Source organism: Neoarius graeffei, chromosome 28 (assembly GCF_027579695.1).
Source record: "Neoarius graeffei isolate fNeoGra1 chromosome 28, fNeoGra1.pri, whole genome shotgun sequence".
Lineage (NCBI taxonomy): Eukaryota > Metazoa > Chordata > Actinopteri > Siluriformes > Ariidae > Neoarius > Neoarius graeffei.
In genome coordinates this window covers 11,562,815-11,582,754 of record NC_083596.1, presented here as the reverse complement: position 1 = coordinate 11,582,754, position 19,940 = coordinate 11,562,815, and the positions used below count along the sequence as shown (strand labels likewise).

The window sequence follows — 19,940 nt, the reverse complement described above, 5'->3', positions numbered from 1 at the left end:
CTCTGCTGGGCACCTATGATTTTGCCACTGACCTTCACAATTTTGGCGAGGGAGTTTTTGGCTTTCACACTGAGGTTATTAAACCAACAAGATATAGAAAATGATAAAACTGATTCAATGTAGGATCTATAAAAAAAAAAGAGTCATCATGGTTTTGTCAACATTGAATTTGGCTAGCTTACGTAGACAAAAGAGACGTTGTTGGCTTTTTTTTTTTTTTTACATATATGTGTTCTATGTTAATATTAAAATTTAACTTATTGTCAATCCAACTACCCAAATACTTATAAGAGTCTACCACGCCCACAGCCTGCCCCTTGATGATAGTGGTCAGAGTGTGGGGGGGGGGTTGTGCCTGAAGTCAATGACCATGTCCTTTGTTTTTGTGACATTCAAGTGAAGGTGAGAACTGTCGCACCAGGCAATAAAATCATCTAAAACGAGACTATGATCTATTTCATTTCCATGGAGAAGGCTAAGAATAATTGAATCATCTGCAAATTTCAGTATGTGTCGGTTTGCATACTGGCTACGACAGTCATCAGTATACAGGATGTAGAGCAGAGGAGACGAAACGCATCCTTGAGGTGATCCTGTAGAGGATGTCATTCTTTCAGAAAATACCCCATTTACCCTCACCTGCTGGGTTCTGTTAATTAAAAAGTCCAGAATCCACCCCACTAAGCCATGGTCCAACTTAAAATTGCTAATCAGCCTATCAACTAAAATATGTGGTAAAATAGTATTAAAAGCAGATGAGAAATCCACAAATAAAATCTTTGCATGTGTGTTGCTGCCCTCAAGATGTTTAAATAACATGTGTAGTAAAGTGGCAATGACATCCTCTACCCCTCGTTTGGACCTGTAAGCAAACTATAAAGGGTCCAGAAACCTCTCTGTGCCAAGTAAAATAAACCTTTTCATAAGTCTTTCAAAACACTTCATAACCAAGGAGGTCAGGGCGACTGGCCTAAAATCATTCAGGACCCTGGGGTGGTTGTGTTTAGCCACTGGGACAATGATGGAGTGTTTCCAGATTTTGGGGACTCTCTGTTGACTAAGAGAGAGATTAAAAATATGATAAAATATTGGTGCAAGCTGCTCAGCACATGACATGAGTAATCTGCCCCCTATATTGTCTGACCCAGGACTCTTCTTAGGGTTAGTGTGTCTAAAAGCATTAGGCTACATCCACACGACAACGGCAACGAGATGTTATTTAAAAATATATCGCGTCCAAATGGGCAACGATCAGTAAAATATCAGGTCCATATGGCAACGCAACGCTTGCTGAAAACGATGCAATACACATGTCACACCTCTAGGGGTGCTGTAAGACAGTCCCTTCGGAGACACCAGAACAATAGAAGAAGTAAGGACGCATGCGCATAAACTATTATGCGCGAGACTTCATATTAGCCACAAAGTCAGGAAAATCTGTTCGTAAAATTACATTATAATGACCAAATACAATGAAAAGTATTTTTCCAGTCTCACCTGTGAAAGGTAATCCCATGTGATCTCGTTTGGACGGTAAACCTGTTGGTACAGTTAAATGCAGCACATGAATGAGGCATCTTTATTCTCCGCTTTGACCTATCCAATATGGCGGCGAGGATGACGTATGATTCTACGCGGAAGGCGGCGTCTTTAATGGTCCAGAATAAATTGAATGATACACGTTGATGGATTAATTTGTTGTTCTACGCCCTTTTTGAGGAATGTATTGTAGGACTTAAACCAACATCTGAAGAGGTGAGATCGCTCCTTTTTTTCCCTATTTTTGCTGGCGGGATTGACTCTGCCCTAAGGGCTATTTTCTCTCTCTCTCTCTCTCTCTCTCTCACTTTGCACCATTACACAATAAATATTCACAGTGAAAATATTTTGTAAGCGCGTTTCATGAACCAAGTTATAGGATTTGTTGACAACTCGCATCGAGTTCGTTACACTTCTATCCGGCGTGAAGCACTGACAGTCATGTGGTTGTGACATCATCGTAAACAAATCCGTTCTACTCATCCAGACGACTTCGCAACGGCAACGTTGCCAGATCTTTCCACTCTGGAACCCGTTCTCAAAAAGATTGCGTTTTGGGCACCCAAAACGCCGGTGCCGTGTGGACGCCAGGCCTAAACGATAAGCAATTGTATCGGAGTCACCTGAATCCGTTGCCGTGTGGACAGGGCCTTAGTCACAGCATGTACATTGAAAAGTGGGGGGACACTATCAGTAAGGTAATGTTTCAACTCCAAAATGGTGTTGTTAAATGTTGGTGAGTCAAACCTCAGGTAAAATGAATTCAGCTCCTGTGCAAGCTGTTTGTCACAATAAAAACCATCCAGCACAATTTTTGAATCCCTTATTTCTTTAGTTCCCGTTATAGTCTTCATACTATCCCATGCAGACCCTAAATTATTTTTCCCCAACTCCCCTTCAAGCTTATCTTTATAGTCACGTTTTGCCCTCCATATTTCGGATTTCACCTCTTTATTCAGTCTTTTAAGTTCAACAATATTTCCTTCTCTAAATGCACACCTTTTCCTATAAAGCAAAGTCTTCAGTGATGTTGTTACCCAAGGTTTACTATTAGGGTATATCTTAATAGTCTTTTCCGGGATTACATTGCCCACACAGAAGGAAACATAGCAGCTGACAACATCTGTCAGGTTGTCTAGGTCAGAGCAGGTATCCTTAAACACCTGCCAATCCGTATCCTTCCTCATAAAACAGAAGCGACCCTGACTGGATTTATTCTGGAGGTCAAAAATAGAATCCCTTAAACCTAGTACCAGGCCGTCTTTAACATTGAGATACAAAAGTATAATCCTGATACACGTTCTCATTATGAAGACTTAGTAACTGATATAATTGTGTCTTGAACTGGCTTTTACAATTTTAGTACCTTTTCTTCAGTCGTGTTAGTTTGTGCGCATGCGGTAACAGCCGTTCTCAAAAGTCACTTTCACTTTCAGAGTTTCCTTTGGAGGTACACTGCTCTGTATTTCACATTTTTAGATATAAACACCCCTAAAACAAACATGCAAAACTGCACAACATTGCTATTTTGCTCATGATGCAATCTCAAAGAAATCTTGAGTAGCTTTTAGTAGGGCTTCGGTACACTAAAGACCCGGTCCCACAATACCAATAACTATAACGATAACTATAAATAAATTAGTCCCCTGTAGTTTATGTGGTCGGTGCTCACACCAGACCGATAACCTACACTACCGTTCAAAAGTTTGGGGTCACCCAGACAATTTTGTGTTTTCCATGAAAAGTCACGCTTTTATTTACCACCATAAGTTGTAAAATGAATAGAAAATATAGTCAAGACATTTTTCTGGCCATTTTGAGCATTTAATCGACCCCACAAATGTGATGCTCCAGAAACTCAATCTGCTCAAAGGAAGGTCAGTTTTATAGCTTCTCTAAAGAGCTCAACTGTTTTCAGCTGTGCTAACATGATTGTACAAGGGTTTTCTAATCATCCATTAGCCTTCTGAGGCAATGAGCAAACACACTGTACCATTAGAACACTGGAGTGAGAGTTGCTGGAAATGGGCCTCTATACACCTATGGAGATATTGCACCAAAAACCAGACATTTGCAGCTAGAATAGTCATTTACCACATTAGCAATGTATAGAGTGGATTTCTGATTAGTTTAAAGTGATCTTCATTGAAAAGAACAGTGCTTTTCTTTCAAAAATAAGGACATTTCAAAGTGACCCCAAACTTTTGAACGGTAGTGTATATACTGTACCTATAGCCCAGGCCTGGGTTTATCCGTATCGGTGAGATTGCTTCTGGAGCCATTTTTCCAGGCCTGGACCTGATCTGATAAAACATCTGACCAATCAGGTAACTGTTTACATGTGACGTTGTCTGAGCACGTGCTGTTTTTCCCGCACATCTTTGTTGCATCATGAAGTCACGGATTCACAGAAAATCTCATCTCATCTCATTATCTCTAGCCGCTTTATCCTTCTACAGGGTCGCAGGCGAGCTGGAGCCTATCCCAGCTGACTACGGGCGAAAGGCGGGGTACACCCTGGACAAGTCGCCAGGTCATCACAGGGCTGACACATAGACACAGACAACCATTCACACTCACACCTACGGTCAATTTAGAGTCAGCAGTTAACCTAACCTGCATGTCTTTGGACTGTGGGGGAAACCGGAGCACCCAGAGGAAACCCACGCGGACACGGGGAGAACATGCAAACTCCACACAGAAAGGCCCTCGCCGGCCCCGGGGCTCGAACCCAGGTCCTTCTTGCTGTGAGGCGACAGCGCTAACCACTACACCACCGTGCCGCCTTCACAGAAAATAAAAAAATATAATACAAAGCATGGATCTTTTATTCACGGATGTGATATCTCATCTCATTATCTGTAGCCGCTTTATCCTGTTCTACAGGGTCGCAGGCAAGCTGGAGCCTATCCCAGCTGACTACGGGCGAAAGGCGGGGTACACCCTGGACAAGTCGCCAGGTCATCACAGGGCTGACACATAGACACAGACAACCATTCACACTCACATTCACACCTACGGTCAATTTAGGGTCACCAGTTAACCTAAGCTGCATGTCTTTGGACTGTGGGGGAAACCGGAGCACCCGGAGGAAACCCACGCGGACACGGGGAGAACATGCAAACTCCGCACAGAAAGGCCCTCGCCGGCCACGGGGCTCGAACCCGGACCTTCTTGCTGTGAGGCGACAGCGCTAACCACTACACCACCGTGCCGCCCGGATGTGATATTTTCCATGAAATATCAATAGTAAATTAATAAAAATATAAATGCAGGTAAGATATTTTAATTATGAACTTCGGCAGTCCAAACATTGAATTGTTTTAGACTTCTTCATTTTTTATCCATCATGCATCATCCGTATGAAATCAGTAACCAATCTGTAATATACTGAAACATCCGTGACCAAGCCGTAAATTATTTGCATCCGTATTAAAATCCATAACCGGTCCGTATTTTGTGTCCTTTTTTATATTATATTTCTGTAATCCGTGATCAATCTGTATTATATCAACCACTGGAGTGTGCGCATGGGTTGTTTTGAAGTCCAAGCTGTACAGTACGACCCGGAATAAGGTGGTGCTACTACAACCCCGATTCCAAAAAAGTTGGGACAAAGTACAAGTTGTAAATAAAAACGGAATGCAATGATGTGGAAGTTTCAAAATTCCATATTTTATTCAGAATAGAACATAGATGACATATCAAATGTTTAAACTGAGAAAATGTATCATTTAAAGAGAAAAATTAGGTGATTTTAAATTTCATGACAACAACACATCTCAAAAAAGTTGGGACAAGGCCATGTTTACCACTGTGAGACATCCCCTTTTCTCTTTACAACAGTCTGTAAACGTCTGGGGACTGAGGAGACAAGTTGCTCAAGTTTAGGGATAGGAATGTTAACCCATTCTTGTCTAATGTAGGATTCTAGTTGCTCAACTGTCTTAGGTCTTTTTTGTCGTATCTTCCATTTTATGATGCGCCAAATGTTTTCTATGGGTGAAAGATCTGGACTGCAGGCTGGCCAGTTCAGTACCCGGACCCTTCTTCTACGCAGCCATGATGCTGTAATTGATGCAGTGTGTGGTTTGGCATTGTCATGTTGGAAAATGCAAGGTCTTCCCTGAAAGAGACGCAGTCTGGATGGGAGCATATGTTGCTCTAGAACCTGGATATACCTTTCAGCATTGATGGTGTCTTTCCAGATGTGTAAGCTGCCCATGCCACACGCACTAATGCAACCCCATACCATCAGAGATGCAGGCTTCTGAACTGAGCACTGATAACAACTTGGGTCGTCCTTCTCCTCTTTAGTCCGAATGACACAGCGTCACTGATTTCTATAAAGAACTTCAAATTTTGATTCGTCTGACCACAGAACAGTTTTCCACTTTGCCACAGTCCATTTTAAATGAGCCTTGGCCCAGAGAAGACATCTGCGCTTCTGGATCATGTTTAGATACGGCTTCTTCTTTGAACTATAGAGTTTTAGCTGGCAACGGCGGATGGCACGGTGAATTGTGTTCACAGAAAATGTTCTCTGGAAATATTCCTGAGCCTATTTTGTGATTTCCAATACAGAAGCATGCCTGTATGTGATGCAGTGCCACCTAAGGGCCCAAAGATCACGGGCACCCAGTATAGTTTTCTGGCCTTGACCCTTACGCACAGAGATTCTTCCAGATTCTCTGAATCTTTTGATGATATTATGCACTGTAGATGATGATATGTTCAAACTCTTTGCAATTTTACACTGTCGAACTCCTTTCTGATATTGCTCCACTATTTGTCGGCGCAGAATTAGGGGGATTGGTGACCCTCTTCCCATCTTTACTTCTGAGAGCCGCTGCCACTCCAAGATGCTCTTTTTATACCCAGTCATGTTAATGACCTATTGCCAATTGACCTAATGAGTTGCAATTTGGTCCTCCAGCTGTTCCTTTTTTGTACCTTTAACTTTTCCAGCCTCTTATTGCCCCTGTCCCAACTTTTTTGAGATGTGTTGCTGTCATGAAATTTCAAATGAGTCAATATTTGGCATGAAATTTCAAAATGTCTCACTTTCGACATTTGATATGTTGTCTATGTTCTATTGTGAATACAATATCAGTTTTTGAGATTTGTAAATTATTGCATTCCGTTTTTATTTACAATTCGTACTTTGTCCCAAATTTTTTGGAATCGGGGTTGTACTTGGGGAAAAAACTTCCATGACTTTTCCTAACTTGCATGCGTTTATTTCCCTGAGTGTCAGGACCAAGCGATATCATAGTCGGGATTATAGTTGTGGTGTTTCTGCTCCAGACTGGAACTAAATTCAGGCAGACGGATAGTCAATAGTTACCGGTGTTGTCGGACCAGGCCCTAATTCTATTTCTTCGTGTTCCATCCATCTTAAAGTGGCATTTTGAAGTTTGTGGAAATGAGAAGGGAGGGGGGGAAGGCCCCCGAGGTCATTTATGAAATTCAAACACAGATCATTGTGTTCGAAAACAGCAAGGCTGAGTTTGGCTCTGCTGCACAAATGCATATAAAGTGCAGTTCCCTTTCAACAGCCAAGTCCTCACTTGAATGGGAGCAAAGGGACGTCATGGAGAGAGAGAGAGAGAGAGAGAGAGAGAGAACTAAAGAGAAAAGGTGTGGGTTAGGCCATGCGTGTGTGTGTGGGCTAAATCCTCTTTGTCAAAGAGAAACAGAGCGGGGGGAGCTGCGCAGGCAACATTACAAACAATACAGGCAGAGACAGCTTGAGCCAATCGTACAGTTAACGTGACACGGTATGACAGACCATGACATCACCCGGCAGACAGAAAGACAGATATGGAGTCAGTCTGGTTCTGCAGTCGGAAAGCAGGATAGTTTAAAGAAAAAGAAAAAAAAAACTTCACAGATACAGTTGTTTACCTTGACAAATTGCTACAGGCTGTAACTCAAGCCATGATTTAAAAGCATATTTAATGTTCATGTGGGGGCGGATAGAAGATTCCAGAAAAGAGAAACAGGTTTGGTTTGTTCCATTGTACAACCTTGAACTTGGAAACGTACAAGCAGTCACTAAAGTCTACATTTCCCAAGCTCATGAAATATTATCATCGATACAGGACACTTTTTCGATGGAATAAAACCACGTGTTCTTTTCCCTTCTAGCGGGTTTCGTTCATTTGGTTTGACAGCGTGCGATCTTGTTCGCATATCCTACATGTATTACGTCACTCTAGCCAATGGAGAATGAGTGTTGAATATGGTTTACGAATCGATACTGCATGGTGGTCAAGGCAACACGATGTCACGCTTTCGGAGACGTAAAACTTCCGCGCTAGCGAGCGACTGGGACAATTTGTAAACAAACATGGCCGCCAGGTTCCGTTAAATACCAAAGATTTTGAGAGAATTTTGAAAGAGAAAGATGCGTTGAACACCTGAAAGGAATGTGTATAATGTATAATAATAATAATAATAAAAATGCGATAATGTCTTGTTTTATCCCCAAGTGCAACAATGACCTGTGCAATATTTCATCTATACTTCATGCCGCTTTTAACCTTAAATATTTAATGAAGAGGATGTCTGTATAGGTGAATGGGTTTTTTTTATGTACATATCTTTTATTTTTTTTTTACAATTTATTTTTAAAGTTTATTCATTTTATTCACGGACATGGGAGAAACGATTTTGTTGTCCAATCATGCAATGACAAAGTCTATTCTATAATAATAATAATAATAATAATAATAATAATAATATTGGCTGGCTTTTTTTCAGTTGGTTCAGTATCATACTAGCTGAATGGAATATATCTGATATACCACTCAATGCCAGCCAATATTATTTAAGTGTCACACTCTTAACATGCATTTTGCATAACTTTATACTTTTTACGAGACATTTTTTTAAAAGGATGGTTTGCTTTCCATTCCACATGTCCAGGTAATTTGTGTCGAATATTACTAAAATGCAAGAACCTACTAGTTTTGCTAGTCACGTCATTATTCCAAGAATTTCAAGATGGCAAAAAGTCTCAAACCAGTGAATGACTTTGACTTTTCCAGCACGTGAGGCACTCTATATGGATAGATAATATGTTCAAAGGGCATGGAAATGCCAAGGTGCTGTAGCTTGGCTGTCAAATTCCACACGTTGCCACGCAAAGCTAAGTTTACAGCAGACGTCCATGTTTTCCCCAAATAAGAAATCAGGAGTATTGATCCAGAAACGTTCGACTTTCAAGTACGATGCAACGTGAATGGAACTTCCTTGAATCCTTCGCGCCAGTTAATCATCAACATGCCGACACACCTCATAACTGTGAGCTTAACCGTTCCAGAGTGCGCCGTCTAGTTCACTCGTTCACTCACCCAGTAGAAAAAGTGCAAGGCTTTGCTGGAGTACAGGCTGCTGCTGAGGGGGATGAAGACAGTGGTGTAGGCAGCCCAAACTGCACCAGCTCCCAGGCCCGGGGGCCCGAGCCGGCTCACCACCATGGGGATGGAGTGAGAAAAGGGAGAGAAGAAAGGAAGGAAGGAGGGGGAAGAAGGACTGGAAACAGGAGAAGACAGAGAAATAAAGAAAAGCAAACACAGAGAGATACAGAGAGAGGGGCAAAAGGACAGAAATGAAAGTTAGAAAAGGGGGAGAAGCGCGCACACACACACACACACACACAAGGGGAGGGACAAAAAGGGGGAACAGAGGAGGGGGACTGGAGCGAAGAAGGGGAGTGGTAAGTGGTGGACACGGATAACGTAGCGCACAGCTCGAGTCAGAGTGGGTTTGAGATCTCTTGTACTTTCAGCACAACATTTAACACTTTGCGATCTGACCATCCGACTTTCAATACAGCGTAATGGCAGGATTATTAATATTCAGCTGTAACTCAAGTGAACTACGAAGACCCAAAAGTAAAGGAAGAGGAGGCTTACAGATGGAAACCATATGTGTTTTCTAAACACACAACAACTTCCCAGATTAAAGCCCTCGCTTATGGTTCTTATTTACAAAAAGAGCAAAAAAACATACAGTAATTCACGACCGTTATGGCCATAAGCCATGCACAAGGAAACGAAAACCAGAACGTCAAGGACATAGTCGCTCATCTGGCTTGACATCAAAACAACCAACAGAACTGGAATGTGACAATGTGACAGAGGGCCAACCTCCAAAACAAACTGTTTACAACAGGAAAATCAAGAAAGGACAAAAATTTGCTCCTCAAGGCAAGATCTACCCAAAACATCCATCAGAACTGAATTCGCATGATAAATGAGAGAGGAGATACAACTCTAGTTAGAAGAAAATGTGTTAAGTTGGCCTAATTACGAATTTGTTAGAAAAAAAAAATCGACAATACAATGACCGAGTTTTGTACAGAAGGACTGGGTGTCAGTTAGACGCTCAGTAACTGCTCAGAATTATTCTACAGGAATATATAGTGGATATAAAAAAAAAAAAGTGTACACACCCCGTTAAAATGATAGGGTTTTCTGATATAAAAAATGAGACCACAAGAAATAATTTCTAAACTTTTCCCACCTTTAATGTGACAATTCAGTTGAACAACAAACAAATCTGTTAGGGGGAAAAACATAAAAAATAAAAAACCTACAATAAGCTGGTTGCATAAGTGTGCACACCCTTAAACTAGTACTTTGTTGAAGCACCTTTTGATTTAATTACAGCATTCAGTCTTTTTGGGTTCACACCTGCCCTGGATTCTGATTAACCCCAAATAAAGTTCAGACATTTACTCAGTTGTATCCTCCAGCAAAAGCCAGGGTTCACAGAGAGCTTACAAAGCGTCAAAGGGATCTCACTGTTGAAAGGTATCAGTCAGGAGAAGGGTGCAAAAACATTTCCACAGCATTAGATATACCATGGAGCACAGTGAAGACGGTCATCAAGAAATGGAGAAAAATATGGGACAACAGTGCCATTACAGAGAACTGGACGTCCCTCCAAAATTGATGAAAAGACAAGACGAAAACTGGTCAGGGAGGCTGCCGAGAGGCCCACAGCAACACTGAAGGAGCTGCAGGAATTTCTGGCAAGTACTGGTTGTGTACTACACGTGACAACAATCTCTCGTATTCTCCATATGTCTGGACTATGAGGCAGGGTCAAAGAAAAACATCCAGGCCCGGCTAAATTTTGCAAAAAAATACATCAGCTCTCCCAAAAGCATGTGGGAAAATGTGTCATGGTCTGATGAAACCAAGGTTGAACTTTTTGGCCACAAGTCCAAAAGGTATGTTTGACACAAAAACAACACGGCACATCACCAAAAGAACGCCATACCCACGGTGAAGCATGGTGGTGGCAGCATCATGTTTTGGGGTTGTTTTTCTTCAGCTGGAACAGGAGCTTTAATCAAGGTGGAGGGAATTATGAACAGTTCTAAATACCAGTCAATTTTTGCCCAAAACCTTCAGGTGTCTGCTAGAAAGCTGAAGATGAACAGGAATTTCATCTTTCAGCACGACAACAACCCCAAGCATACAACCCCAATTCCAAAAAAGTTGGGACAAAGTACAAATTGTAAATAAAAACGGAATGCAATGATGTGGAAGTTTCAAAATTCCATATTTTATTCAGAATAGAACATAGATGACAAATCAAATGTTTAAACTGAGAAAATTCATCATTTAAAGAGAAAAATTAGGTGATTTTAAATTTCATGACAACAACACATCTCAAAAAAGTTGGGACAAGGCCATGTTTACCACTGTGAGACATCCCCTTTTCTCTTTACAACAGTCTGTAAACGTCTGGGGACTGAGGAGACAAGTTGCTCAAGTTTAGGGATAGGAATGTTAACCCATTCTTGTCTAATGTGGGATTCTAGTTGCTCAACTGTCTTAGGTCTTTTTTGTCGTATCTTCCGTTTTATGATGTGCTAAATGTTTTCTATGGATGAAAGATCTGGACTGCAGGCTGGCCAGTTCAGTACCCGGACCCTTCTTCTACGCAGCCATGATGCTGTAATTGATGCAGTATGTGGTTTGGCATTGTCATGTTGGAAAATGCAAGGTCCTCCCTGAAAGAGACGTCGTCTGGATGGGAGCACATGTTGCTCTAGAACCTGGATATACCTTTCAGCATTGATGGTGTCTTTCCAGATGTGTAAGCTGCCCATGCCACACGCACTAATGCAACCCCATACCATCAGAGATGCAGGCTTCTGAACTGAGCGCTGATAACAACTTGGGTCGTCCTTCTCCTCTTTAGTCCGAATGACACGGCGTCCCTGATTTCCATAAAGAACTTCAAATTTTGATTCGTCTGACCACAGAACAGTTTTCCACTTTGCCACAGTCCATTTTAAATGAGCCTTGGCCCAGAGAAGACGTCTGCGCTTCTGGATCATGTTTAGATGCGGCTTCTTCTTTGAACTATAGAGTTTTAGCTGGCAGCGGCGGATGGCACGGTGAATTGTGTTCACAGATAATGTTCTCTGGAAATATTCCTGAGCCCATTTTGTGATTTCCAATACAGAAGCATGCCTGTATGTGATGCAGTGCCATCTAAGGGCCCAAAGATCACGGGCACCCAGTATGGTTTTCCAGCCTTGACCTTTACGCACAGAGATTCTTCCAGATTCTCTGAATCTTTTGATGATATTATGCACTGTAGATGATGATATGTTCAAACTCTTTGCAATTTTACACTGCCGAACTCCTTTCTGATATTGCGCCACTATTTGTCGGCGCAGATTTAGGGGGATTGGTGATCCTCTTCCCATCTTTACTTCTGAGAGCCGCTGCCACTCCAAGATGCTCTTTTTATACCCAGTCATGTTAATGACCTATTGCCAATTGACCTAATGAGTTGCAATTTGGTCCTCCAGCTGTTCCTTTTTTGTACCTTTAACTTTTCCAGCCTCTTATTGCCCCTGTCCCAACTTTTTTGAGATGTGTTGCTGTCATGAAATTTCAAATGAGCCAATATTTGGCATGAAATTTCAAAATGTCTCACTTTCGACATTTGATATGTTGTCTATGTTCTATTGTGAATACAATATCAGTTTTTGAGATTTTTAAATTATTGCATTCCGTTTTTATTTACAATTTGTACTTTGTCCCAACTTTTTTGGAATCGGGGTTGTACATCGAAATCAACAAAAGAATGACTCAGCCAGAGCCCAGACCTAAATCCAATTGAAAATCTGTGGGGTGACCTGAAGAGGGCTGTGCACAAGCGACGCCCTCGCTATCTGACGGATTTGGAGCGCTTTTGCAAGGAAGAGTGGGTAAAGTCTAGATGTGGCAGGCTGATGGACTCCGACCCAAACAGACTGAATGCTGTAATTAAATCAAAAGGTGCTTCAACAAAGTATTAGTTTAAGGGTGTGTACACTTATGCAACCAGCTTATTGTAATTTTTTTTCCCCCTGAACAGATTTGTTTGTTTTTCAATTGAATTGTACAGGTCACATTAAAGGTGGGAAAAGTTTTGAAATTATTTATCATGGTCTCAATTTTTTACATCAGAAAAAAACTATCATTTTAACGGGGTGTGTACACTTTTTATATCCACTATAAATTTCAACTTGTGGATGTTTAAGTCACTAAACATAGACTTAAGCTGTATCAAAGAGCAGCCGAGAGCAATTTTAGGGAGGGAACAATTATGTTTCAAACACATCAGTCCTTTTTTTTTAGCCAACATTTGACATGCAGCATAGTGTTGCTGATCGATTTATCTGATGTATGAAATATCCATCCATCCATTATCTGTAGCCGTGCATCCTGTGTATCCTGTGCAGGGTCGCGGGCAAGCTGGAGCCTATCCCAGCTGACTATAGGTGAGAGGTGGGGTACACCCTGGACAAGTCACCAGATCACCACAGGGGGACACGTAGCCCATGTTTACATTAGACCGTATCAGCGGATCATCAGATTAACGTTTTTAAAACGATTAGTGTGCACACAGCAACACCAATACACGATTTGCGTGCACACAGCAACACCAATACACAGATACGCTCGGCTCCGCAGGCATCCTGCGCTCCAAATCACTCTGCCCTGAACAGCGAGTGCCCTCTGGAGGGTGCGCACTCCGGCCCTGCGCAGCTCACAGAGCACGCGAGTGAAGTGAACAAGCACTTATTCGGGACTGAGCCGCTGTGTGTATGATCCCAGCGCATATCACTTACCACTTGCAAGTGGAAGGATGGCAAGCCTAAAGACAATCATAACTACACAATGGGCAGTATTTGCATCAGTATTTGCAGTATTTTCATACTTTTATACTCTTTAATGAAAGGTGATACAAGGCGGAAGTCCGTGCCGTTTTTCAGCAGTCGCGTCACATGACCAACGCCAGCGAATCAGGAAGGTGGATGTCACAGTGACGTTGTCCAATGAGACGCCAGCTAGAGCTCAGCACAGCGTATCTGCGTATTCTGAATGTTTACACAGCACCGGAGCTGACACGATCTGGATTGAATACGTGGACGCTGGCGGATTCCCGTTTCCCGGCGTTTCAGTGTAAACGGACAGTGCATCCGCGAAGAAAACAAGACAGATATGGTCTAATGTAAACGTAGCCATAGAGACAAACAACCATTCACACCTACGGTCAATGTAGAGCCACCAATTAGCCTAACCTGGATGTCTTTGGGGGAAACCGGAGCACCCGGAGAAAACATGCAAACTCCATACAGAAAGGCCCTCATCGGCCACTGGGCTCGAACCCAGAACCTTCTTGCTGTGAGGCGACAGTGCTAACCACTACACCACCGTATGAAATACTCTTCTAAATATCCAAACTGTTTCTGTTCAATCCCAGAGTGCACCATTATCCATCCATGATGATGTATGATTCAGTGTGGATTCGTTCGTTTCATACCATCCCATAGTCAACCCCGTTAGTGATGGTGTGTCGCCTCGGCTCTTCCCGGCTCCTGCTGTGCCTCCTGGTCACCGCAAACCCTGTCGTAGTCTCGCTCTGTGAGCGAGGCAGACCAACACGTTCACCCTGCTGCTGACCTGAAAGGGACAAAAAAAAAGGATGAAGATAAGAATTGGGTTGGATTTTTAATTTATTAAACAGCTTATGAATGGGTTCTTGATACACATCATAACACTTCTCACGCTCAATGCCACAAGATGGAGCTAATCTTGCATTAAGACTTAAGAAAATACCTTATTAACCCCGCCGACAGTAGTCGGAGGGGTTATTATTTTCACCTGCGTCAGTCTGTGTGTGTGTGTATCTGTCTGTCTGTCTGTGTGTCTGCAAGATATCTCAAGAACCAATGGATCGATTTGGACCAAATTTTGTACGTGTTGCCAATCATCCAGGAAGGAAACCATTAAATTTTGGAGGTCAAAGGTCAAGGTCATGGCAGAACTTCGAAATTTTCGCCCAATGTATTTTAATAGGGAAAAGGCGGGGTTTGCACTCGTTAGAGTGTCCCTGTCTAGTTTTTTTTAAAGAGAATCCAAGAAGAGATATGATTCCTGTTCTTACGAAACACATTTATATATAAATGCATGAAAAATACATCACGCAACATTTGCCGTCCCATGACATAGCCTAAATACTACGATTCTTGTTTTTAAACGAGCAGGTTCACTTGATTACTCATACAAGCATCCTGTCCTCAGGCTCTTCCTCTATAAAAGGGAGGTAATTAAACTGTAACTGTATGTCGTTACCAAATGCCTTTAATTTGAGGTGCTGATGGACATTTAGTTACGAAAGGGAACGATTCAATATCATCTAACCACTAATGTATTCATTCAACACCTGAATCTTTCACAATCACCTATGTTCATGTTTCCAGCTGAAACAACGTTCAGGAAAAATATTTTAGCCACGCCCACACGCTTCGCGAAAAGATTCCGAGAGTAAAATATCATCATTTTCCAGCACATTGAATTTACTGTGCGATGGCAAAAGTAGTTTAGTGGCATCTGTTGCACAAACTTGCTGTAATTGACCGTAAAAATTTACGTTACATGATTTTAATTTAATTACAGAAGTGGAAAAATCACTCACCTGGATACGTTGGTGCCTGAGCTTGTAATTTTTTTTTTTATTCGGCATTACATTGGAGTATAACAACAACAACTTTATTCATCACACGCTTGTGAAATTCCTCTCTGCATTTAACCATCTAAAGCACACACACGTGAGCAGTGAGCACACACACATACCCAGAGCAGTGGGCAGCCATGCTAACAGCACCTGGGGAGCAGTTGGGAGTTAGGTGCCTCGCTCAAGCGCACCTCAGCCCAAGGCCGTCCCATATTAACCTAACCGCATGTCTTTGGACTGTGGGGGAAACTGGAGCACCCGGAGGAAACCCACGCAGACACGGAGAGAACAAACTCCACACAAAAAGGCCCCCGCTGGCCGCTAACCCAGGACCTTCTTGCTGTGAGGCGACTGTGCTAACCACTACACCACCGTGCCACCCATGCTCAAAAAGCTAAAGAAAGGAAAAAACCATGTACACACAATCTTATTAGAATAAAGCATTGCAAAATGCAACTGCCTGTCGAGTCAGCTCCAGAAGTATCGGCACCCTTGGTAATGATGAATAAAAAAAATCATATATATATATATACACACACACACACACACACATATTAATCAGTTAATGATGACTAAAACAGAAAGGTGTCAGCATTAACTTTTTCACCAGTTTGTGCTACAGTGGCTCTCCTGTGGGATAGAGGCTTTGCACAGTCACGTGACGCCATAGCAACAGTAACTATGCCGCCATGACAGGAAGCACGCTTGTAGTGTGAAACTTCGTTCAGACGAGCTAGGTGTGAAGGCTTTGCTGTGTTTTTGGATGTGCAAGTCGTTTTGAATGAAACAAAGACATCAGATTTTTTAATCTGCCAAAAGTAATTCATCATCGGGGGAAAAACTACAGAGATTTGTAAACGTAGAAGGGAAAAACACTGGGCGGGACTCATTCAAAATTACTTGCACATCCAAAAACGTAGCAAAACCTTCCCATACTGATCAATAACAATTAACTCAACTGAATGAAGCACTACAAGCATGCCTCCTGTCATGACGGTGTAGTTACCGTTGCTATGGGGTCACGTGATGGTGCAAAGCCTCTATAAGACCATATGTTCTAGCCTTCATGCCCCATGCGAATCAATGAGCCTTTGACACCCATGACCCTGTCGCCGGTTCACCGGTTGTCCTTTGGATCCTTGGACCACTTTTGGTAGGTACTAACCACTGCATACTGGGAACACCCTACAAGATGTGCCATTTAATTTGATTTGATTTTGATTTATTAGCTTTGCCATAGCAAGATCTATACATGTACATACATTATGGCTGGGAAACCACTACAGCTTGCGCCAATTACAGTGGCCCCATTGTACCGAATCTGCATGTCTTTGAAGGAGGAGGATTTTGGAGGAGATGCTCAGACCTAGTCATCGAGCCATCACAATTTGGCCCTTGAGAAAGTCGCTCAGATCTTTACACTTGCCCATTTTTCCTGCTTCCAACACATCAACTTCAAGAACTGACTGTTCTCTTGTTGCTGCCTAAAGCCTAGGTCACAACCGGACGTACGATTTTTTTGGCCGTACGATTTTTGGCGTTCCCCAAATCGCTACGTTTTTTTTTTGTTCGTGGAGAAAGACGCGCGTTGGCCGTAAGTTTGTCTTGCAACCTGAAAAAACCGTAAGCACCCGTAGAGTTTGTTTGACATGACAAAGAACCTCTGCGGCCGGTCTGCAGCTCGAAAATCAGCACGTCACACGCGCGCTCTCGTGCGTTTCACGTGCGCCCTCCGTGCGTTTCTTGCCTTTTTTTGCATGTAGACCGGCCGTAGGAGCACATACGGCCGGTTGTGACCGAGGCTTAATATATGCCACTCCTTGACAGGCGCCACTGTAATGAGATAATCAATCATTATGTCAGTGGTTTTACTGTTATGACTGATTGGTAGAAGCTTGAGCTATTAAAGCAAATTTAAGAAAATATACATATATAGAAGAAGAGCATGCAATCTGACACCTCTCCTCAATACAGAGTCTCTCCAGGTCCTCCAGTGTATGTATGTAGAGGTGCCAATAATTCTGGAACTGACTGCAAATCTCAAAACTGATTTCTGTATAATCAGTATGATGGAAGTCTGTTGTAGCAATAGGGAGCTTAAATCCACGTGCAATGTGATGACATGAAGCCACACCAGGGGCAAAAACAAAAAAATAAAGAATGTTATTTTAACCAAAAGGGAGTGAGAGACAGCACTTGTGTTTACGTTTGAGCTGAGGGATGTGAACAGAATGTGAGATTATACATGAGAAGGAATTTGCTTTGGTTAGTGACCATCACTACTTTTCGTGATGCACTGTGGGATACTTTGAGTGCACTATATAGGGTGTAAATAATCCTCACTAAGGTTTTGGACAGCACTACAAAATGGCGTCCTCACTATATAGTGAGTAGGGAGCGATTTCGGACACAGGGGTAGTCAAAAGACGTGCGCGCCCTCTTTCGAATGCTGATGTAATCAAGCTGGAAGTTTTGTTTGTTTTCAAGAAAGTTTGAAAAAAGTAGGCAGTAATCGTCATTTAAACTCGTTTTGTGCAATATTTCATTTGGAAAACAGTTTTCAAAATGGCGGCACTGACACCTGGCTGACACTTCACATTTCGAAGTCTCGCGGATAAGCGACGCCTGCCGTGGACTAAACGAACTAAATTCAACATGGCTAAAAACCGAATAGGCCGATAAGTATAATATTTAATTGCAATTAGTTGCCAATACAAGTCACGATATAAGGCAGACCTGGGCATTTTACGGCCCGCGGGCCGCATCCGGCCCTTTGGTTCATTCTGACCGGCCCGCGTAAGGTTAATTAGAAATTATAAAATAAAAGTATTTTCTAATTTTACCTCATGCATGGACTGAATGTGCATTGCTTTTATTTTGAAGTTGTGTTCAACAAAAACGCAATGCGCGCGACATGAACATGACATGAAATCCCACAAAACCAGGGGGCGTCGTGGCTTAGGTGGATAAGGCGCCATACCATAAATCCGGGGACCCGGGTTCAATTCCGACCTGAGGTCATTTCCCGATTCCTCCCCATCTCTCTCTCCCACTCATTTCCTGTCTCTACACTGTCCTATCCAATAAAGGTAAAAAAAGAAATCCCACGAAACCTAATCCCGCGATAACTACTTCCGTAATTTGTCCAGACCAACCACAAACTTGTACGTCATCCTTCAAACGGTCCAGCCAATCACATAGTGTGATGTCACCAGCAGGCACCTGAGCCGATCTGGAGATCTGATTCCTACTTTTTGGTGAATAATCTCATTATTTTTTTCAAAATATTACATACGCAAGTGTCGATATGCCAAATCCCCCCCTTCATGGCCTGCTCTTAAGAATGAACTGTCTGAGAAGTTAGAGAAGTTAACCTTTCATAAACCCCCTATTTTTTCCATTTTACATATATTGTATATATATATATATATATATATATATATATATATATATATATATATATAATATATATATATATATATATATATATATTTGATAAGTTTTCTTTTTAGATTATATTTTCAGAGGAGGTGTGATTTTATGTTGTAATATAAAATAATTCTGTTTATGTTTGAATTTAATAAAAAAAAAAAAGATCTGATTCCTACACCGAATCGACTGATGATCATCTGTCAGCTGTGCTTCGCATCTCCACCTCAGACATTCAACCTGACTCTGATGCACTCGTTAAAGACCAACAGAGACTAGATTTCTCTCACTGAACAAATAAAAAACTGAAAAACACCAAATGAGGTGATCAGACTACAAATGTGGGCATCATTATTATAATATGATGTATCTTGTTTGATATTTGGAGTAGAAAGACAATATTGTGATGTCTTTATTGTGTTTTGGGGTGAATGTGACTGAAAAAAAAAAGGTACAAACGTTCACATTTTGTTAACCATTGTTTTGGGAAATTTGATTGAATAAATGAAATTTTTTTGTAAGGCAACCTCGTTTTTTCCATACTCTTACCAGTCTTAGCAGCTTGTAAAAACAATGTTATTTATTGCTTTATATAAAGAAATAGAATTAATATTATGCAGAATTTAGTTCAGCCTTTTGGTCCGGCCCTCCACAAAATTCTGTTTCTCATGTGGCCCCATGGAAAAAATAATTGCCCAGCCCTGATATAAGGTTAATAAAACCGAAAACGTAATTGAATAACACGTTAATTAAGAAATAAAGCAAGTTTAAAAATGACTTCAGTTCTCCTTTAACATGTCTTGTCGAGTAACCTTCCATGTATCGCACTATCAGTTTCATCCACTTGGATCCAAAGCTTTAGCACCGCCGTCCTTCATCATGTCTCTGAACAGATAACACCAGGCCTGGGAAGTCTCTTCCTGTGATATTTA

General features: G+C 41.8%; 1 protein-coding gene across 2 annotated transcripts in view; it reads right to left on the bottom strand.

Moving 5' to 3' along the window:
* The window catches only part of sapcd2 (suppressor APC domain containing 2), a 55,447-nt gene that overhangs the window by 18,517 nt on the left and 16,990 nt on the right, over positions 1 to 19,940 (bottom strand). For both annotated transcript variants that reach the window (XM_060912746.1, XM_060912745.1), the window contains exon 2: positions 14,386 to 14,525. In XM_060912746.1, coding sequence (XP_060768729.1) covers positions 14,386 to 14,525 — 140 coding nt within the window. The remainder of the gene's footprint in view (positions 1 to 14,385; positions 14,526 to 19,940) is intronic.